This window comes from Coffea arabica, chromosome 1c (assembly GCF_036785885.1).
Source record: "Coffea arabica cultivar ET-39 chromosome 1c, Coffea Arabica ET-39 HiFi, whole genome shotgun sequence".
In the NCBI taxonomy this organism is placed as follows: Eukaryota; Viridiplantae; Streptophyta; class Magnoliopsida; order Gentianales; family Rubiaceae; genus Coffea; species Coffea arabica.
Genome location: NC_092310.1, coordinates 377,897 through 392,171, shown reverse-complemented (window position 1 = coordinate 392,171; position 14,275 = coordinate 377,897). Strand labels below are relative to the sequence as shown.

At 36.2% G+C, this 14,275-nt stretch overlaps 1 protein-coding gene across 1 annotated transcript; it reads left to right on the top strand.

Annotated features, from left to right (window-relative positions):
- Nucleotides 1–1,704: 1,704 nt before the first annotated feature.
- Nucleotides 1,705–5,401, top strand: LOC113732529 (benzyl alcohol O-benzoyltransferase-like). Its single transcript, XM_072047693.1, has 2 exons — nt 1,705–2,188; nt 4,296–5,401. The coding sequence occupies exons 1-2, from the start codon at nt 1,742–1,744 to the stop codon at nt 5,229–5,231; spliced, it is 1,383 nt and encodes a 460-aa protein (XP_071903794.1). The 5' UTR covers nt 1,705–1,741; the 3' UTR covers nt 5,232–5,401.
- Nucleotides 5,402–14,275: the final 8,874 nt, after the last annotated feature.

The window sequence follows — 14,275 nt, the reverse complement described above, 5'->3', positions numbered from 1 at the left end:
TCTTTACGTTTCTTTAAACGTCAAAATCAATTGCTTTGAGGACGTCAACTTAGTTACGTTGCTCGAGCAAATTGCTTTGGAGGAAAAATAAAATAGTAAAAAAAAAAAAGAAGAAGACAGAAATTAACTGGTGTCTAAATGAATCTGAACATGTACTATATAAGTTTCTGTTCCTTGCTTTAGAACGATAATTTGATTTTTTGAGCTTCTCACTGGTGCCCTTCCGGCATATGTTGGAAGTAAAAATAGATTAATATTTTTTGGTTAGTAAATTTTAAATCAAAGAGTAAAATTAATTTTTTACTTGCATAGATGTTCTGTCCTATATTTGCACCCATGAAGGTCTAGGATTATTTTGCACTAACATAATCAGATTCTAGTTCTTTCAAAAAAAATTTTAATTCTAATATATATTGCGTAATGAATGATAAAAGCTGAAACGGAATTTGTTCTCTATTTGCAGGAGGAGGAAGTCCACATCACATAGGAGTACCGAGAAACTCAAGGGAAAATTAAAGTATGCTACTGGTACTATAATGTGTTGAGAGAAATTGCCCAGACATTTTAGGAATAGAAAAATTCATTTGAAAGTGTTGATCCAAGTTCCTTTTTTTTTTTTGTCAATCGTCAATCCTACACTATTCTAATCTAAAGGGAAATTTAACTAAGTCTAGGAAAATCGGTGAGAAGTGAATCACTATCAGACCAAATAGATGTACTACGCATCCATCTAAATTTTTTAAAGAAATTACTTAATGTGACAATTGGTGGATTCACTACGCACCCTTACCTTCCACCCGCCAAACCTTAAATGACTGGCGGTTACGTGTTGATCCAAGTTACAAGAAGCATCTTTTTGTTGTTCGACAGTGGGAAGGCCTGAAAGTGAGAAGAAGGCTAGACCAAAATAGCAGGTCAGTCAATTGACAAAAGAAGTGGGAAAAGATGAGGAAAATGTACATGCAAGTAGAAACAATTAAGTGCACTAGACGTGGTGTGTTTTTACTTCAACTCCTCTTGCGTACGAGATATGACTATTGTTGCAATCAGTGGTACTGTATAAATCCCATGCTGGGAACGAAGGAAGGTATCCTCAAAACTACCAAATCTTCTTTCTTTCTTCTCCTGTGTTAGACTATCTATATTTGTATACACACAATTAAAGCATTCTCATTACTAGTGTTTTCATTTACTAAACCTGAGCCTGAACAAATATATTCGTTGGTGGTGGTTGAAGAAGCGCAGAGCTTCCCCGGACCGAGCTGTTCTGGTGAGCTCGGCGTGCTGACGGATAGGGCTCGCTCCAAGCCTGCAAAACAGACGAGCGGGTGATCTCACAAGGGGGGCCCCGAGGTGGTTCCCGAGAGCACTCCGACGGTCAAGTTAGTTTTCCAATGAGTGAAGTTCACGGGAAGTAAAGTAGTCGGAAGTAATTTGCCAATAGTGAGCGTACCTTGTACAGTGGGCGTGCGTTACCATTTATACCTGTAAGAGAGTCCGACCTCCGTACGATTCGGGACCTGCCCTCCATAGTCTCAATCCCGCACTGAGGGGGATTCTCCCCGCCCTTTGCGGAATAGCTCTCCGGAGCCCTAGCAGCTGCGCACCCCAGGCTGGTCCATGGGCCCGGGGTCCAAGCCCAGCTCGGCTTGCCCTGGGCCGCCACGTGTCTAGGCCCAGGACGGGGCCTCTGCAGTGGTCAAATCACTGCGCGCGTAGCAGTTTGTTTGTGGGCAACAAAATGGGATCAAAGTCTCTGACCTTCAGGGTGACCAGACAAAAGCCTGAGCTGGTCCGTCCGGCGAAGTCCACTCCTCGGGAATGCAAGCTCCTCTCTGACATCGACGATCAAGAGGGTCTTCGCTTTCAAGTCCCTGTCACCCAATTTTACCGCAGCGATGATGATCATCTTCATAGCAGGAGAGACACCGTGAAGGTGATCAGGGAGGCTATTGCCAAGGCTCTGGTGTTCTACTACCCATTCGCGGGGCGTCTCAGAGAATGCGCCGGGAGGAAGCTGGTGGTGGACTGCACGGGGGAGGGTGTTATGTTCATTGAAGCGGATGCAGAGGTGACGCTGGAGCAGTTTGGGGATGAACTTCAGCCTCCATTCCCCTGCTTGGAGGAGCTCCTCTATGATGTTCCTGAGTCTGCAGGAGTCCTTCACTGTCCTGTACTGCTTATACAGGTACACAACCAAAACCAACTTTACTGTTTTTTCATCTCTCTCTCTCTCTCTCTCTCTCTCTCTCTCTCTCTCTCTTTTGACTTGATTTGTCCCTGAGGTGAGGCTGGAGCTGTCTATTTTCGTCTTGGTTGTTTCTCCAAGGATTTAGGGGGTGAATTTAGAGTTGAATACTTGAGTGTACAAATTAAGAAGTTGTTTTTATTTAAATCGTATGGATTTTTTTTGGCAAAAAATATATATAAAATAGAAGTTATTAGAAGTTACTGAATTTAAGCAGTTATCTTTAGTAGTAAAATTTTACTCTTATGACAACAAAATTGAAAAAATATCAAAAGATGACAAAAAAATTTTAACGTCAAATCCTCTTCTCATGATTTACATTTAGAGAGTTACTAAACTTAAAGTAGGCATCTTTGTAAATTTTTCTTTTTGTGAGGATAAAATTGAAAAAACAAAAATATGACACAAAATTTTAATTTTAATGTTGAATTTCCTTCTCATGCTTTATGAATAGGAAAGCTTAGCACACACCCCCAACCACCACCAAACACAATCCCAAAAAAAAAACGATGAAGAGTCTAAGACTTTGATTGTGATTTTTTATGAAAAAATTTTAGAATATTCCCTCCCTTGAAGAGTCTAACTAGGGTTGCAAACGAATCGAGCCGCTCGCGAGCGGCTCGAGTCAAGCTCGAGTCGAGCTCGAGATTAATCGAGCTCGAGTCGAGCTCGAGCCAGCTCGAGTCAAACTCGAGCTCGAACTCGAGCTCAGAATATTAAGCTCGTTAGCTCGCGAGCCCGCTCGCGAGCGGGAGTATATATATATATATTTTTTTTATTTTTATTTAATAATAATATTACTTATATTATATATAAATATATTTTAATTTTTTATTTTCATAGTGAAATTACGTATATATCCTTAATATTTTATTATTTATTCAGAAAAAAAAATTATTTTATTTATTTTTTTAAAAAATAAAATATTTTTTTTTATTTTTTTCGAGCTCGAGCTCGAGCTCGGCTCGACTTGATTCGAGTCGAGCTTGAGCTCAAAAATTGCCAGCTCGTCGAGCTCGAGCTCGAGCTTGGTAAAATTTAATCGAGGCTCGGCTCGATTAGCTCAAAGCTCGACTCGGCTCGGCTCGTTTGCAGCCCTAAGTCTAACCGATTTCTTGGGTTGACTGTTCTGACCAATTGCATTGGTCTGGTCTGGTCATCCAATGTTTTAATAGTATTTTTTTTAAAAAAAATGATTTTCTTTAAATGTTTGAAGGTAAAAAGACATTTCGAAAAAAGAACCATTAATCTTGTATGGTAGCATATGGTAATGAATGGATGACCGATCATTAGCTGTGGCAGTAGTATTAGTGCCCTTTCGTCAGTATTGAGTGGATTGTGTCCCAAATACAAATATTTGCAGCATCTTCCACTTTATTATGTCTGAAATGCCATTTACTCTCTCTGAAATTCTCAGCTTCATTGATGAATGCCACACATAGCCTTTCTTGGTTCCATTCTCCACCACCAGAGCCACCAACTCAACTGTTTTGGCCGTGGTGGTGGGCTCTACATATTTTTTGTTCTTACACTCGCAATTATTGAGTGCTAATATAATGGGAATAATATGATGCAAAATAATAAAGGGTAAAAAATCTTAACGGCCATTAAATTATTGATCGAATCATGTTTTGACCATCAAATTATTTTTCATCAATAATTGGCTACTAAATAATATGATCAGTAAATCCGTGATCATTTGATCGATAATTGCTCTTAATCTATGAAATTAACAATTAATGTGTGAAATAGGATTGCGTAGTTGTTGGATAAAACTACCTCTACGCTTTTTCAATTAATTGACTACTAAATAATATGATCAGTAAATTCGTGACTATTTAGTCGATAATTGTTTTTAATCTATGAAATTATCAATTAATCTGTGAAATAGGATCGGGTAATTGTTGGACAAAACTATGCATGCGCTTTGTCACGTGTGCTGCTAATTTCATAAATTAATTCCACTCGCAGTTACTGCATGAAAACAACTACTAGTACTGCTGTATATCTACTTACTGATCATAATTGAGTACTTGTATTGTTGTAGGTGACTCGTTTGAGATGCGGGGGTTTCATCTTCGCACTGCGCATGAATCACACCATGTCCGACGGTGCCGGAATCGTTCAGTTCATGAATGCAGTCGGCGAAATCGCACGGGGAGCTTCCGCCCCATCTGTACTGCCAGTATGGCAGAGAGAGCTCCTGAATGCTAGAGACCCGCCAAGGGTGACGTGCATCCATCACGAATACGATGAGGTACCCGATACCAAAGGAACCATAATTCCCCTGGACGACATGGTCCACCGCTCTTTCTTCTTCGGCCCGGCGGAGGTGTCAGCTCTGAGAAAATCCATCCCGCTCGACATCAGTCGCAAGTGTTCGACATTTGAGGTTTTGACGGCCTGTCTCTGGCGTTGCCGGACCATCGCCCTCCAGCCCGAACCCAATGAGGAAGTCCGCATGATCTGCGTCGTCAATGCTCGCTCCAAGTTCGATCCTCCCTTGCCACAAGGATACTATGGCAATGGCTTTGCATTTCCGGTGGCCCTGACGACTGCCGGAGAGCTGTGCAAGAGGCCTCTCGGATATGCGTTGGAGCTGGTGACCAAGGCCAAAGGTGATGTGACTGAAGATTACATGAAATCGGTGGCTGATTTAATGGTTATCAAAGGGAGGCCTCATTTCACCGTGGTGAGGACTTATGTCGTGTCGGATGTTACTCGGATTGGGTTCAATGAGGTGGACTACGGTTGGGGAAGGCCAGAGTTCGGAGGCCCGGCCAAGGGCGGGGTTGGTGCCATCCCCGGCTTGTTGAGCTTTTACATAACTGTCACGAACAAGAACGGGGAGAAAGGAATAGTGGTTCCTATTTGCCTGCCGGGCTTTGCAATGGACAGATTTGTGAGAGAGCTGGAGAAGTTGTTGAGCAACAACCATCATAGTATTATTGATGGCTCCACTTTTGTCAGATCAGCCCTGTGAACAACTTTCTTAATTTCATTCATTCCCCTGATCTCGTGTCCGCCTCCTATGTTTATATACTGTACTATTTCTCATGTCATTGGAATTCCTGGAAAGTTATGAGAATAATGCGAGGATCAGTGCCTAATATGTGTGTGTGTGTGTTATGAGAATAGTTTCTTAGAATCTTGACAGAAACTATTTCCTGAGAAAATCTTTTAGAATTAAATGTGTACTTTCTACCATTTGTGCTAGAGTGAGTGGCACAATCATTCTAGAGTAGGGCTATTCACCACTCGAGCAGCTCAAGCTCGGTCAACATCGAGTTCGAGTCGAGCTCTAACTCAAAAACATTAAACTCATTGGTTCGCGAGCTCGATTATATATTTTTTTAAAAAATTTTTCTTTTAATAGTAAAATTACATATATATATATATCCCTAATATTTTATTGTTTGTTAAAAAATTATTATTTTATTCAATTTAAAAATAAAATAATTATTTTTATTTTTTATTTTTTAAGCTGGACTCGAATTTGAGTCGAGCTCGAGATCGAGTTTGATATTTTGAACTCGTCGAATTCAAGTTCAAGTTCGAGATTCATAAAATTAACTAGAGACTCGATTTGATTAGGCCAAAGTTCAACTCGACTCAATTCGTTTACACTCCTATTCTGGACCAAAACATGTCTATTCCTCTGTTATCAATCCACCCAAGTATACCTTGCAAAGGAAGTCAACCCACATGAAGTACTAAGAAGGGAAAGTAAGGCCGGCAATTTTGGCTGCGTTGAGCATCTATCACCACGATGAGAAGAGAAGAGTTTTTTGCCAAAATAGCACTCTATCTAAAAAATATTCCCAATGTGATTCACTTTCAAATTTTATTCCCATAATGATGTTATTTTTTCCACCTAATTACCCTGATTGCCATGTAGGATAACAAGAAAGGAAAGCTTTAATCTCGTCTATAGTTTCCAACATGAACTAAAAATTTGAATTTTTTATTATAAAAGCACAGAAGATTGCGTAACTTTGATAATTTCCTTATAATTATTTAAAATAAATTCTACCATTATTGACCTTGCTATTATTGGTCTCTGCACTTTTTTAAAAATGTATCAAATCGATTTCATATATTTTTTCAAAAATAAATTTGAAAAATACAAAAATTGCAACGAAAATTGTAAGTAATAACAAGGAAAAGTTACAAAAATTTCAAAGTTATCAGATTTGTTTATGTTATGCTTCCTACTCCTTGAAAAGAACTTTTACAAAAAGTAATCATACTGAAATTTTCAAGTCTACCAAATTACTATATAAGCAATCAAGTAGTATAAAAAGGTAAATGGCATCCTACTACTGGAAAAAGTCATGTTGTAAGGGAAAAAATGACAAAAATAAGATTTTTTTAATTAAATTTTAAAAATGCAATAAAGTTCTCAACATCTATATCTTATGCAAAGAACTAAAAAACAAGATATTCTGAACTGAAAAAACTATCATGGTATAATTACAATAAATTTGCAATCAATAAATGTCTCATAATCATTGCCAATTGGAAGCAAATTTGAAATATTTGAACCCAAACTCTTGAAACTTCCTTAAGTGTTAGCAAATAGGAAATGAATACAAGAATGTCATTAGGCAATCCACTAATCCTATGTTCAGGCAATTTAATAATGCTAAATTCGAGCACTTCATTGATCCTATCTCCAAAATGGGTAAGTTCTATTTGATCACTGCAAATCATATATAGGGAATGAGGAAAACAAAGAGCTATCACAAGGTAGAAGTTTTTTTATTGCAACTTGACATTTTTCATAGCTAGTGATAACATATATCTTGTCCATGAGTTCATGGTATTTCATCTGATAACTTACTCGAATGGCTTTTGGAGTAACACCCTCGTAACTAAGACCATGATGCCAGTTGTCATCCTACCATTACAATAAAAAAAATATATAGTAACATTTCTACCAGCCATTGCTACAAAATTCAGCAGCACCACCTACACAAAATTAAAAAAATCATTAATTAAGCAAATATTGTTATGCTATCTAAGACAAGAACTACCAGTATTTGTCAATAATTAGCAAGGTCATCATTTACATGTTATTTATAATAACACTAGATACAAGAACTACCAGTAGATTAAATCGAAATTGAGACTAGTAAATTTCATGCAATGCAAAAGAAATCTACTAATGCAATTAAGATAATGTTCAAGTTGCTCAAAAGTAACACAAACCATCAATTGATGTTGAATAAATGTGCAAAAATATATTAAGTATATGAGATTATTTGGTCATGTGATATAGAAGCACTACAAATGAACATGCTCGTATATGTGGTAGAAATTAAACATATTGAGCATGAATCTATGTTGTTATGTAGTTTTCCTCTTGGACATTTTATCAAACACACGGTATGAGAAATCATTTCTTAAATAATTAGTATTCAAAATTTTTTTGAAAGCTATAGGAATATTTCAAAAACTATACAATAGAAAAGATAAGGGAATAATCTTCATTTACCTTAAGATTATCAATTCGGGAAGAATATTTTCATCCACAAATACAATATCAGGAATGATAGTGAAGTTTTAGATTCTATTAATATAAATATTGGCCTTTTAGAATTACTTTTGACAAGAAAAAAATAACTAAAGGAAATAGTTCAGAGAGAGAATCAAGAAAGATATTAGATAAAAAAGAAAAATAGAGTGTGCCTCTATTTCTATTCTGCCATATATGCAACCTACGTGGCAAAAAAAGAATCATAAAGATAATAATTTTTAAAATTAGATTACTTTGGATATATGTTTTAGAAGAAGAGTTACAATAAACTCAGTTAACGTCCCTATCAGTTAAATCTGGTCTTGCGGACTTCTTGTTGATAATTTCTTGCATATTCTGTCTTAATTAGGGATGGCAACGGGGCGGGGTTGGGGCGGGGTTGCCTATTAGTTCCCCCCGTCCCCCGCCCCGTCCCCCTCCCCGCCCCGCCTTGCCCCGCTTCCCCCGCGGGGTTAATAAAATTTTATTATATAATTTTATTATAATTAAATTTTAATAAATAATCAAGTACTAAAATATCAACACATCACCAAATTATTATTCATTGTAATTTTATAATTGAAACTCATAAAAACAATCAAACAGAAGTTATTTGAATACAATCCAATATGATGAAATAAATATAACTAAAATAGTCAAGTTTTCACTTTTAGTACAAATGCAATCACTAATTCATTATTGTGTTTGTGCTTTTTTTTAGAAAAAAGTGTTATTCTATTAAGTGTAATTAGAAATTTAGTATAAATGTATTAGTAAATTTAGTATAACTAATTAATAAATTCTATTAGTAGACATGTATAATTATTCATATAATTGATAATATCAATTATATTACATAAACTAATATACATTATATAATACATCTAACTAATAATATCATTATCATAAGTTTATAACTAATTAACTTACATATTATATATAATTATATATATTTATATATATATATATATTTTGCGGGTGGCGGGGCGGGGGATGAGGCGGGGGTATACTCCCCCGCCCCCCGCCCCGCCCCGAGAGCCCGCCGCGCGGGCACCCGCCCCCATTGTCATCCCTAGTCTTAATTGAAGAAGGGGAAAAAAGAAATCATCTTGTCGTCAAATGAGCCTAGCCCAATTTTAACTTGGGCTATTGAGCTTGTAGTCCATGGGGTAAAGCTACAACTCAAGTCTTTTCACCCGCTCTGTACATCACCGACGATGTTACCAGTTTTCATCGCACCGGATCTTCTGTCCCACATCTTGTGCCACTCTCTGTCCCACTTTTTATTATATTATTATTTCTCCTTCACAAACATCATGTTTTAATTCTTTTTTATTTTCTTATGATCCAACTAGACCAAGAGATAAGGAGATTTTAGTAAGCAGCAATCCGCATTCTAGTTATTAGTGTGGTCTTATTCCCTAAATCCTTGAAAATTCAAGCAAAATACACACAAACCCCCCTCTGTAGATCCCAGAGAGTATCCAAATGGCGCAACTTCTGATTTTAAAATGGAAAGAAAGGCAAAAGGTAGAGATACCTGTAAATTTTGGAAAAGAAGTGAAGGTTATGTTTTAATCCAGGATGTGTGTAAAATACTGCCTCTGCCGTGCTATAGACTTTCATCCAACAAGTAAACTACTGATCCGCCAGAAATCTAGAACGAAAATGCTATTTGGTTTACTATGAGCAGTTAATCTTGAGCTATATTTGATTAAGAAACGTGATGAAACAAGCAAGGTATTATGATAAACTGACAGTAATTTTTATATTCATCTTCATTGTCTATGTCTGGAGTCGATAAAGCTTCTAGAAAGAGCTGAATGAGAATCCCACAAAGTAGGTTTCTTGAAGGCCAACTTTCCCCATTTAGAAAATGTTGCTGGAGAGCATTTGGTCTTATAATATCACTTAGGTTCATGAGAACAGGACTTTGTTTAGTAACTTAACTAGAAGAAGCTCTGCAAATTCTGCACGAATTCCAGTAATAGTAGGTTATTCAAGAAACAGAGGAGGACTAAACATTGTCACATTAATCAATAAAGACTAAGAATAACAAGAAATTAGTAATCACACACCAACACATAGAATTCAAGTTACTAAAGAAGAGCAAAAGTTACAGTAAATCCTGTTGTAAACTCTACCTTGGTCCTCATCCTGAAAGAGTTTATGGGAATACCGGTGCTGTGGTGATTAACTCATGCTCTCGTTTGATTGCTGTGAGATATGTGAAATGAAGGACACTAATTTCAGTCTAGCTTCAATACCTCATTACCCTTTTATCAGTTTAATCACTGTCGACGTAGACGCCCTCCTCAAGGTAAAATCACTTTGTAAGCACCATACTGCAAGCCTCATCATGTGGAGGATATCTGGGACATTTTCCTTGTACCATCGCAGTAACTGTAAATCATGTCAACCAATCGATCCCCCTCAGATTGTTTTCATGAAATCATTGAGCAAATGTACAAATTTGTTGGATTCAGTCCTATCCAAATTTTTCCTTCCACAGACAATTTCCATCACCACAATTCCAAACCTGTACACATCAGCCTTTTCTGTTATACATGAGCTCAACCTTTCAGGAGCCATGTATCCAGGTGTGCCTCTTTGCAGTCAAATTTGGATCTCATCTCTATTAATCAGCTTAGACAAGACAAAATCAGAAACCTTCACAAAAAAGTTTGCATCTAGCAGAATATTTTGAGGTTATATATCTAAGCCGACATTGGTCTATCCGCATTCTTCATGAAGATAAGCCAAGCCTTTAGCTATACATGTATGATCTTTCTTCTCATTTGCCAACAGGGTTGGTCAGGGCTTTTCGTATAGATCCATTTATCTAAAGATCCATTGCTCTTTAACTTGTAAACTAGATATCTGCACTGCTTCTCAATGCAAAACCCGATCAGTGTAACCAGATTGACTTGATGAATGCTTCCTATGGTCTTGACCTCTGCTAGGAATTCCTTCTTTCCCTGACCTAAGCTGTCAGGGCATATATTTCACCACAATTTTCTTCCCATTGCTGAGAGATCCCTCAATATACGGATCCAAAACCTCTGATCTTCCAGCTGAAATCATCTGCTATAACCTACAACTCATCATGGGAAAATCTCATAGGTAATCAAGTTGATCCAAGTTTTCATCAAAATCTTCCTTCATCAGGGTTCTTCTCTTTCTAACTAAAATCAACAAACCAACTGCTGCTGCTAATACAGCAAAACACCTGCAGAAGATCCCACTATGCTCCTGATAGGTTTTGCAGGTGCAGCAAATTTTGTTGTTGATGTAGTAGATATTGTTGCATTTAACTTGCCATTGGATACTTTAATAAATGCAAATGAAATTATATCTTCCACTTTCAATGTACATGAGTGTCACAACTCACAACTGGAGCTGGAAAGACTCAATAACCTGTTGATAATCACTAGAAAACCGAACTAGAGCTACTTCACGAGAGCGGTTTTTCAAGCATGCTTCTTTGCAGCTCTCCACCTCAGTTTCACATTGAGCTGAAACATCAAGACCAACATACTCAAAGTGATACACGCGTTTTAGCTCTTCAAGTCAATGGGAATTGGGATCCTTACACTTTGTTGAACTGCTCTCCAATACTCACCGAAACTATTAACATAGCCACCTCCTTGAAAACCTTCTGGACGAAAATAACTTTCATTTGAGCAAATCTCAGAATTAGAGGAAATTGTGGGTTAATCAGGCAATCCAAGATTCCAGTCCTAAGATCAACTGAAGCATTCAACCAACTGTACAAATAGAAAGCTACCATTTGTTACCCGCAGCCGCTACCGAGAGTACACTAGGTAAATAGGTTTCGTTCTTATTTATTTATAAAAGAGACAGTATCTATATATTACATATAAGAGGAGAGGGATTTTAGGGTAAACAATCATTGTTAATGTATAAACTCTCAACTTTACCCTTGTATAGATTACTTGCCATTTTGCTATCTAAACATATATTTTCAAAATAACCATGTATACCTATTTTTAGAACTATTAAATGGAACGAGCAACTCAAAAGCTCAATTGAGCTCAACTCGATAAGGCTCGAAAGGCTCGAGCTCGGCTCGTTAATTGTGGTAAACGAGTCGAGTTCGAGCTCGAGATATGCTCGTTTAATTAACAAGCCGAGTAATCTCGATTCGTTTGTTATCCGAGTAGCTCGATTAGGCTTGATAAGGAAGGGTACATACGTCATTTCACAATTCAAAAATATAAAAATTGAAAATTATAGATTTTTATTGGGGTCAATTTGCACGAGCTCAAGCTCGAGCTCGAGCCACATATCTCATTTGGCAAGTCGAGTCCGAACACATTTCAAAGCTCGTCCACCTAATCGAGCGAGCTCGAGTCGAGTTCGACAGCCAAATATTCCGCTCGATTAACAGCATTACCTATTTTTAACCTTAATTTTCTAAACACATGTTGACAACTTAACTAAAAGTATTGTAACAACTAACATAACAATCATTTGATAGGAAAAAAACAGGGTTAAAACACTAAAAATTTCTTTAAAATGAGATTTTTTGTGTAAAATCAATTTGCAAAAAACATTTAAGTAATTCTAAATTGCATAGATATCGTGTGTGCCTTTAGCACTAGTGTGAATAATGTTTATGGAAGTAACATCTATACAATATATAATGCCTGAATAATAGCAATTGGTATAGACATTTTTGTTATCTTTTGAATTTTCAAATTTTAAATTATAAAAATTAATTTTACCCTAATCACATTTTACCAATATAACCACCTTAAGTATTGTATCTACCAAATTACTACAATCATATAAACCAAAGTTCTTTCTTGAAAACTTTATATAAATATTTTATAAGTAAAAAATAAAATTTATACAAAATTAATTCATTTTAATTATTTCTTGATTGCACACACATTGAATGTGTACTTAACACTAGTGAAAATAATGCTAATGGAAGTAACGCCTCAAGGGCATGTTCTCAAACAAGTTCTTTCTTCCCGATGCGATGGTTAGGTGGGCTAGAAGCTCAAGTGAAATCTTACATTTCCTTTAATTTAACCCTGAGATGAGGGAGAAGGCCTGATACAAAGTTCAAAACTCTGGGCTTGGCCCAAAATATAGCGAGTACTGGAATCTATTTTATTTATGTGTTTTATAATTTCTCTTTTTTATTTATGTAAAGTTTTAAAGATATCATTTTTTTAATGAGAAAGCATTTAAGGACTTGAATTCTTGGAGCCCCAAAAGATATAAAAGTTCCAAGTCCCTTTAAATAATTTCACCAACTCTTTTTTTTCAATTCACTATGGGATGGAAATTTTCAACTTACATGACTTTATTATATTACATTTGTGAATGAGAATCATTATGTTAATGATATGTATGTCCAAATATTTTATCTTTACATTATTTAAGGGTTTTTTTTTAAAAATTTTTTTGTTTTTCTTACATTATTTTATAGTGTAAGTGGGAGGGTTCGATTCCAAAACCTATCATTTACACTCGCTCCTCCAAATCATCCAACTAATTCCTCCCCCATCCAAGGGCTTTTGTGAACTCCTTTGAGGACACCTTTTCTTTTTATTATTATTTTTGCGATGTGAGTACACTTATTAGTTACTACTAGATATAAAATAGTAAACAAAATTTGGACAGAAGGTCAAAGTGGAAGATGATTTCTTGTGTGCAGGACAATTTTGAAAGTTCATCACTTTTAGTGGCAAGATTGAACTTTTAAGTATGCTTCAAAGGCTAAAATGAAATTAATTCTATAAATGAGCAGAGGAAACGCTATATACCCTTAAGATTTTACTTTATTGTTATTTCAATTGATCAAATGTCCTTAAGATTTTGCTTTTTTGTTATTTCAATCGATCCAAAACAAAAAGCATCCACATAATTTTTGCACTTGACTAGCTTCTCAAAGCCAACCATCTTGTAACATGTCGCTTTGTAACTTAAAATGCCCCATACGACAATCAAATTGCTCAAAATGAAATAATAACCAAAGAAAGGACAACTATTGTACCTTGATCTGATAGCCTTCAAGTATTTTAAAATGTAAACTCAACTTCATTTATTATTCATTGAGATGGAAGGTTAGGATCTACAATCAAAAAATGTAAAAGTAATAGTTGTACATGAAGAATACAGGCAAATTGCATGTGCGTTGTCTCCTTGGCACGGACAACTAGAAAAGAATCTCAATGGATGATTAAATTTGTGGTGATTGATCAAAATCTCGTTAAGGCAACAACTAAATGAGCAAACCAAAATAACCAGCGTTACTCTTTATGTAGGTGGCATCATCTGAATACTAATCCAATAACTTGAAAAAACTTGAACAATCTTGTCTTCAAATATAGGCAAAATCAAGTAATTATTACTTTGTCAAGATTACAAATTCAGCATTTCTCTCATCTGGTCACTCCATTGCATGCATGGTCATTGTGCATTTTAATCTTTTTAAAGGCTCTTGAAGTCAAGAAGGTTCACTTAGGCTAAAG

What these genes read in the sequence shown, in the direction of transcription:
- LOC113732529 (XM_072047693.1), top strand. Translation starts at nt 1,742, where the DNA reads ATGGGATCAAAGTCTCTGACCTTCAGGGTGACCAGACAAAAGCCTGAG. An exon ending in GTCCTGTACTGCTTATACAG is followed by an intron (nt 2,189 to 4,295) that starts GTACACAACCAA and finishes GTATTGTTGTAG; the next exon opens with GTGACTCGTTTGAGATGCGG.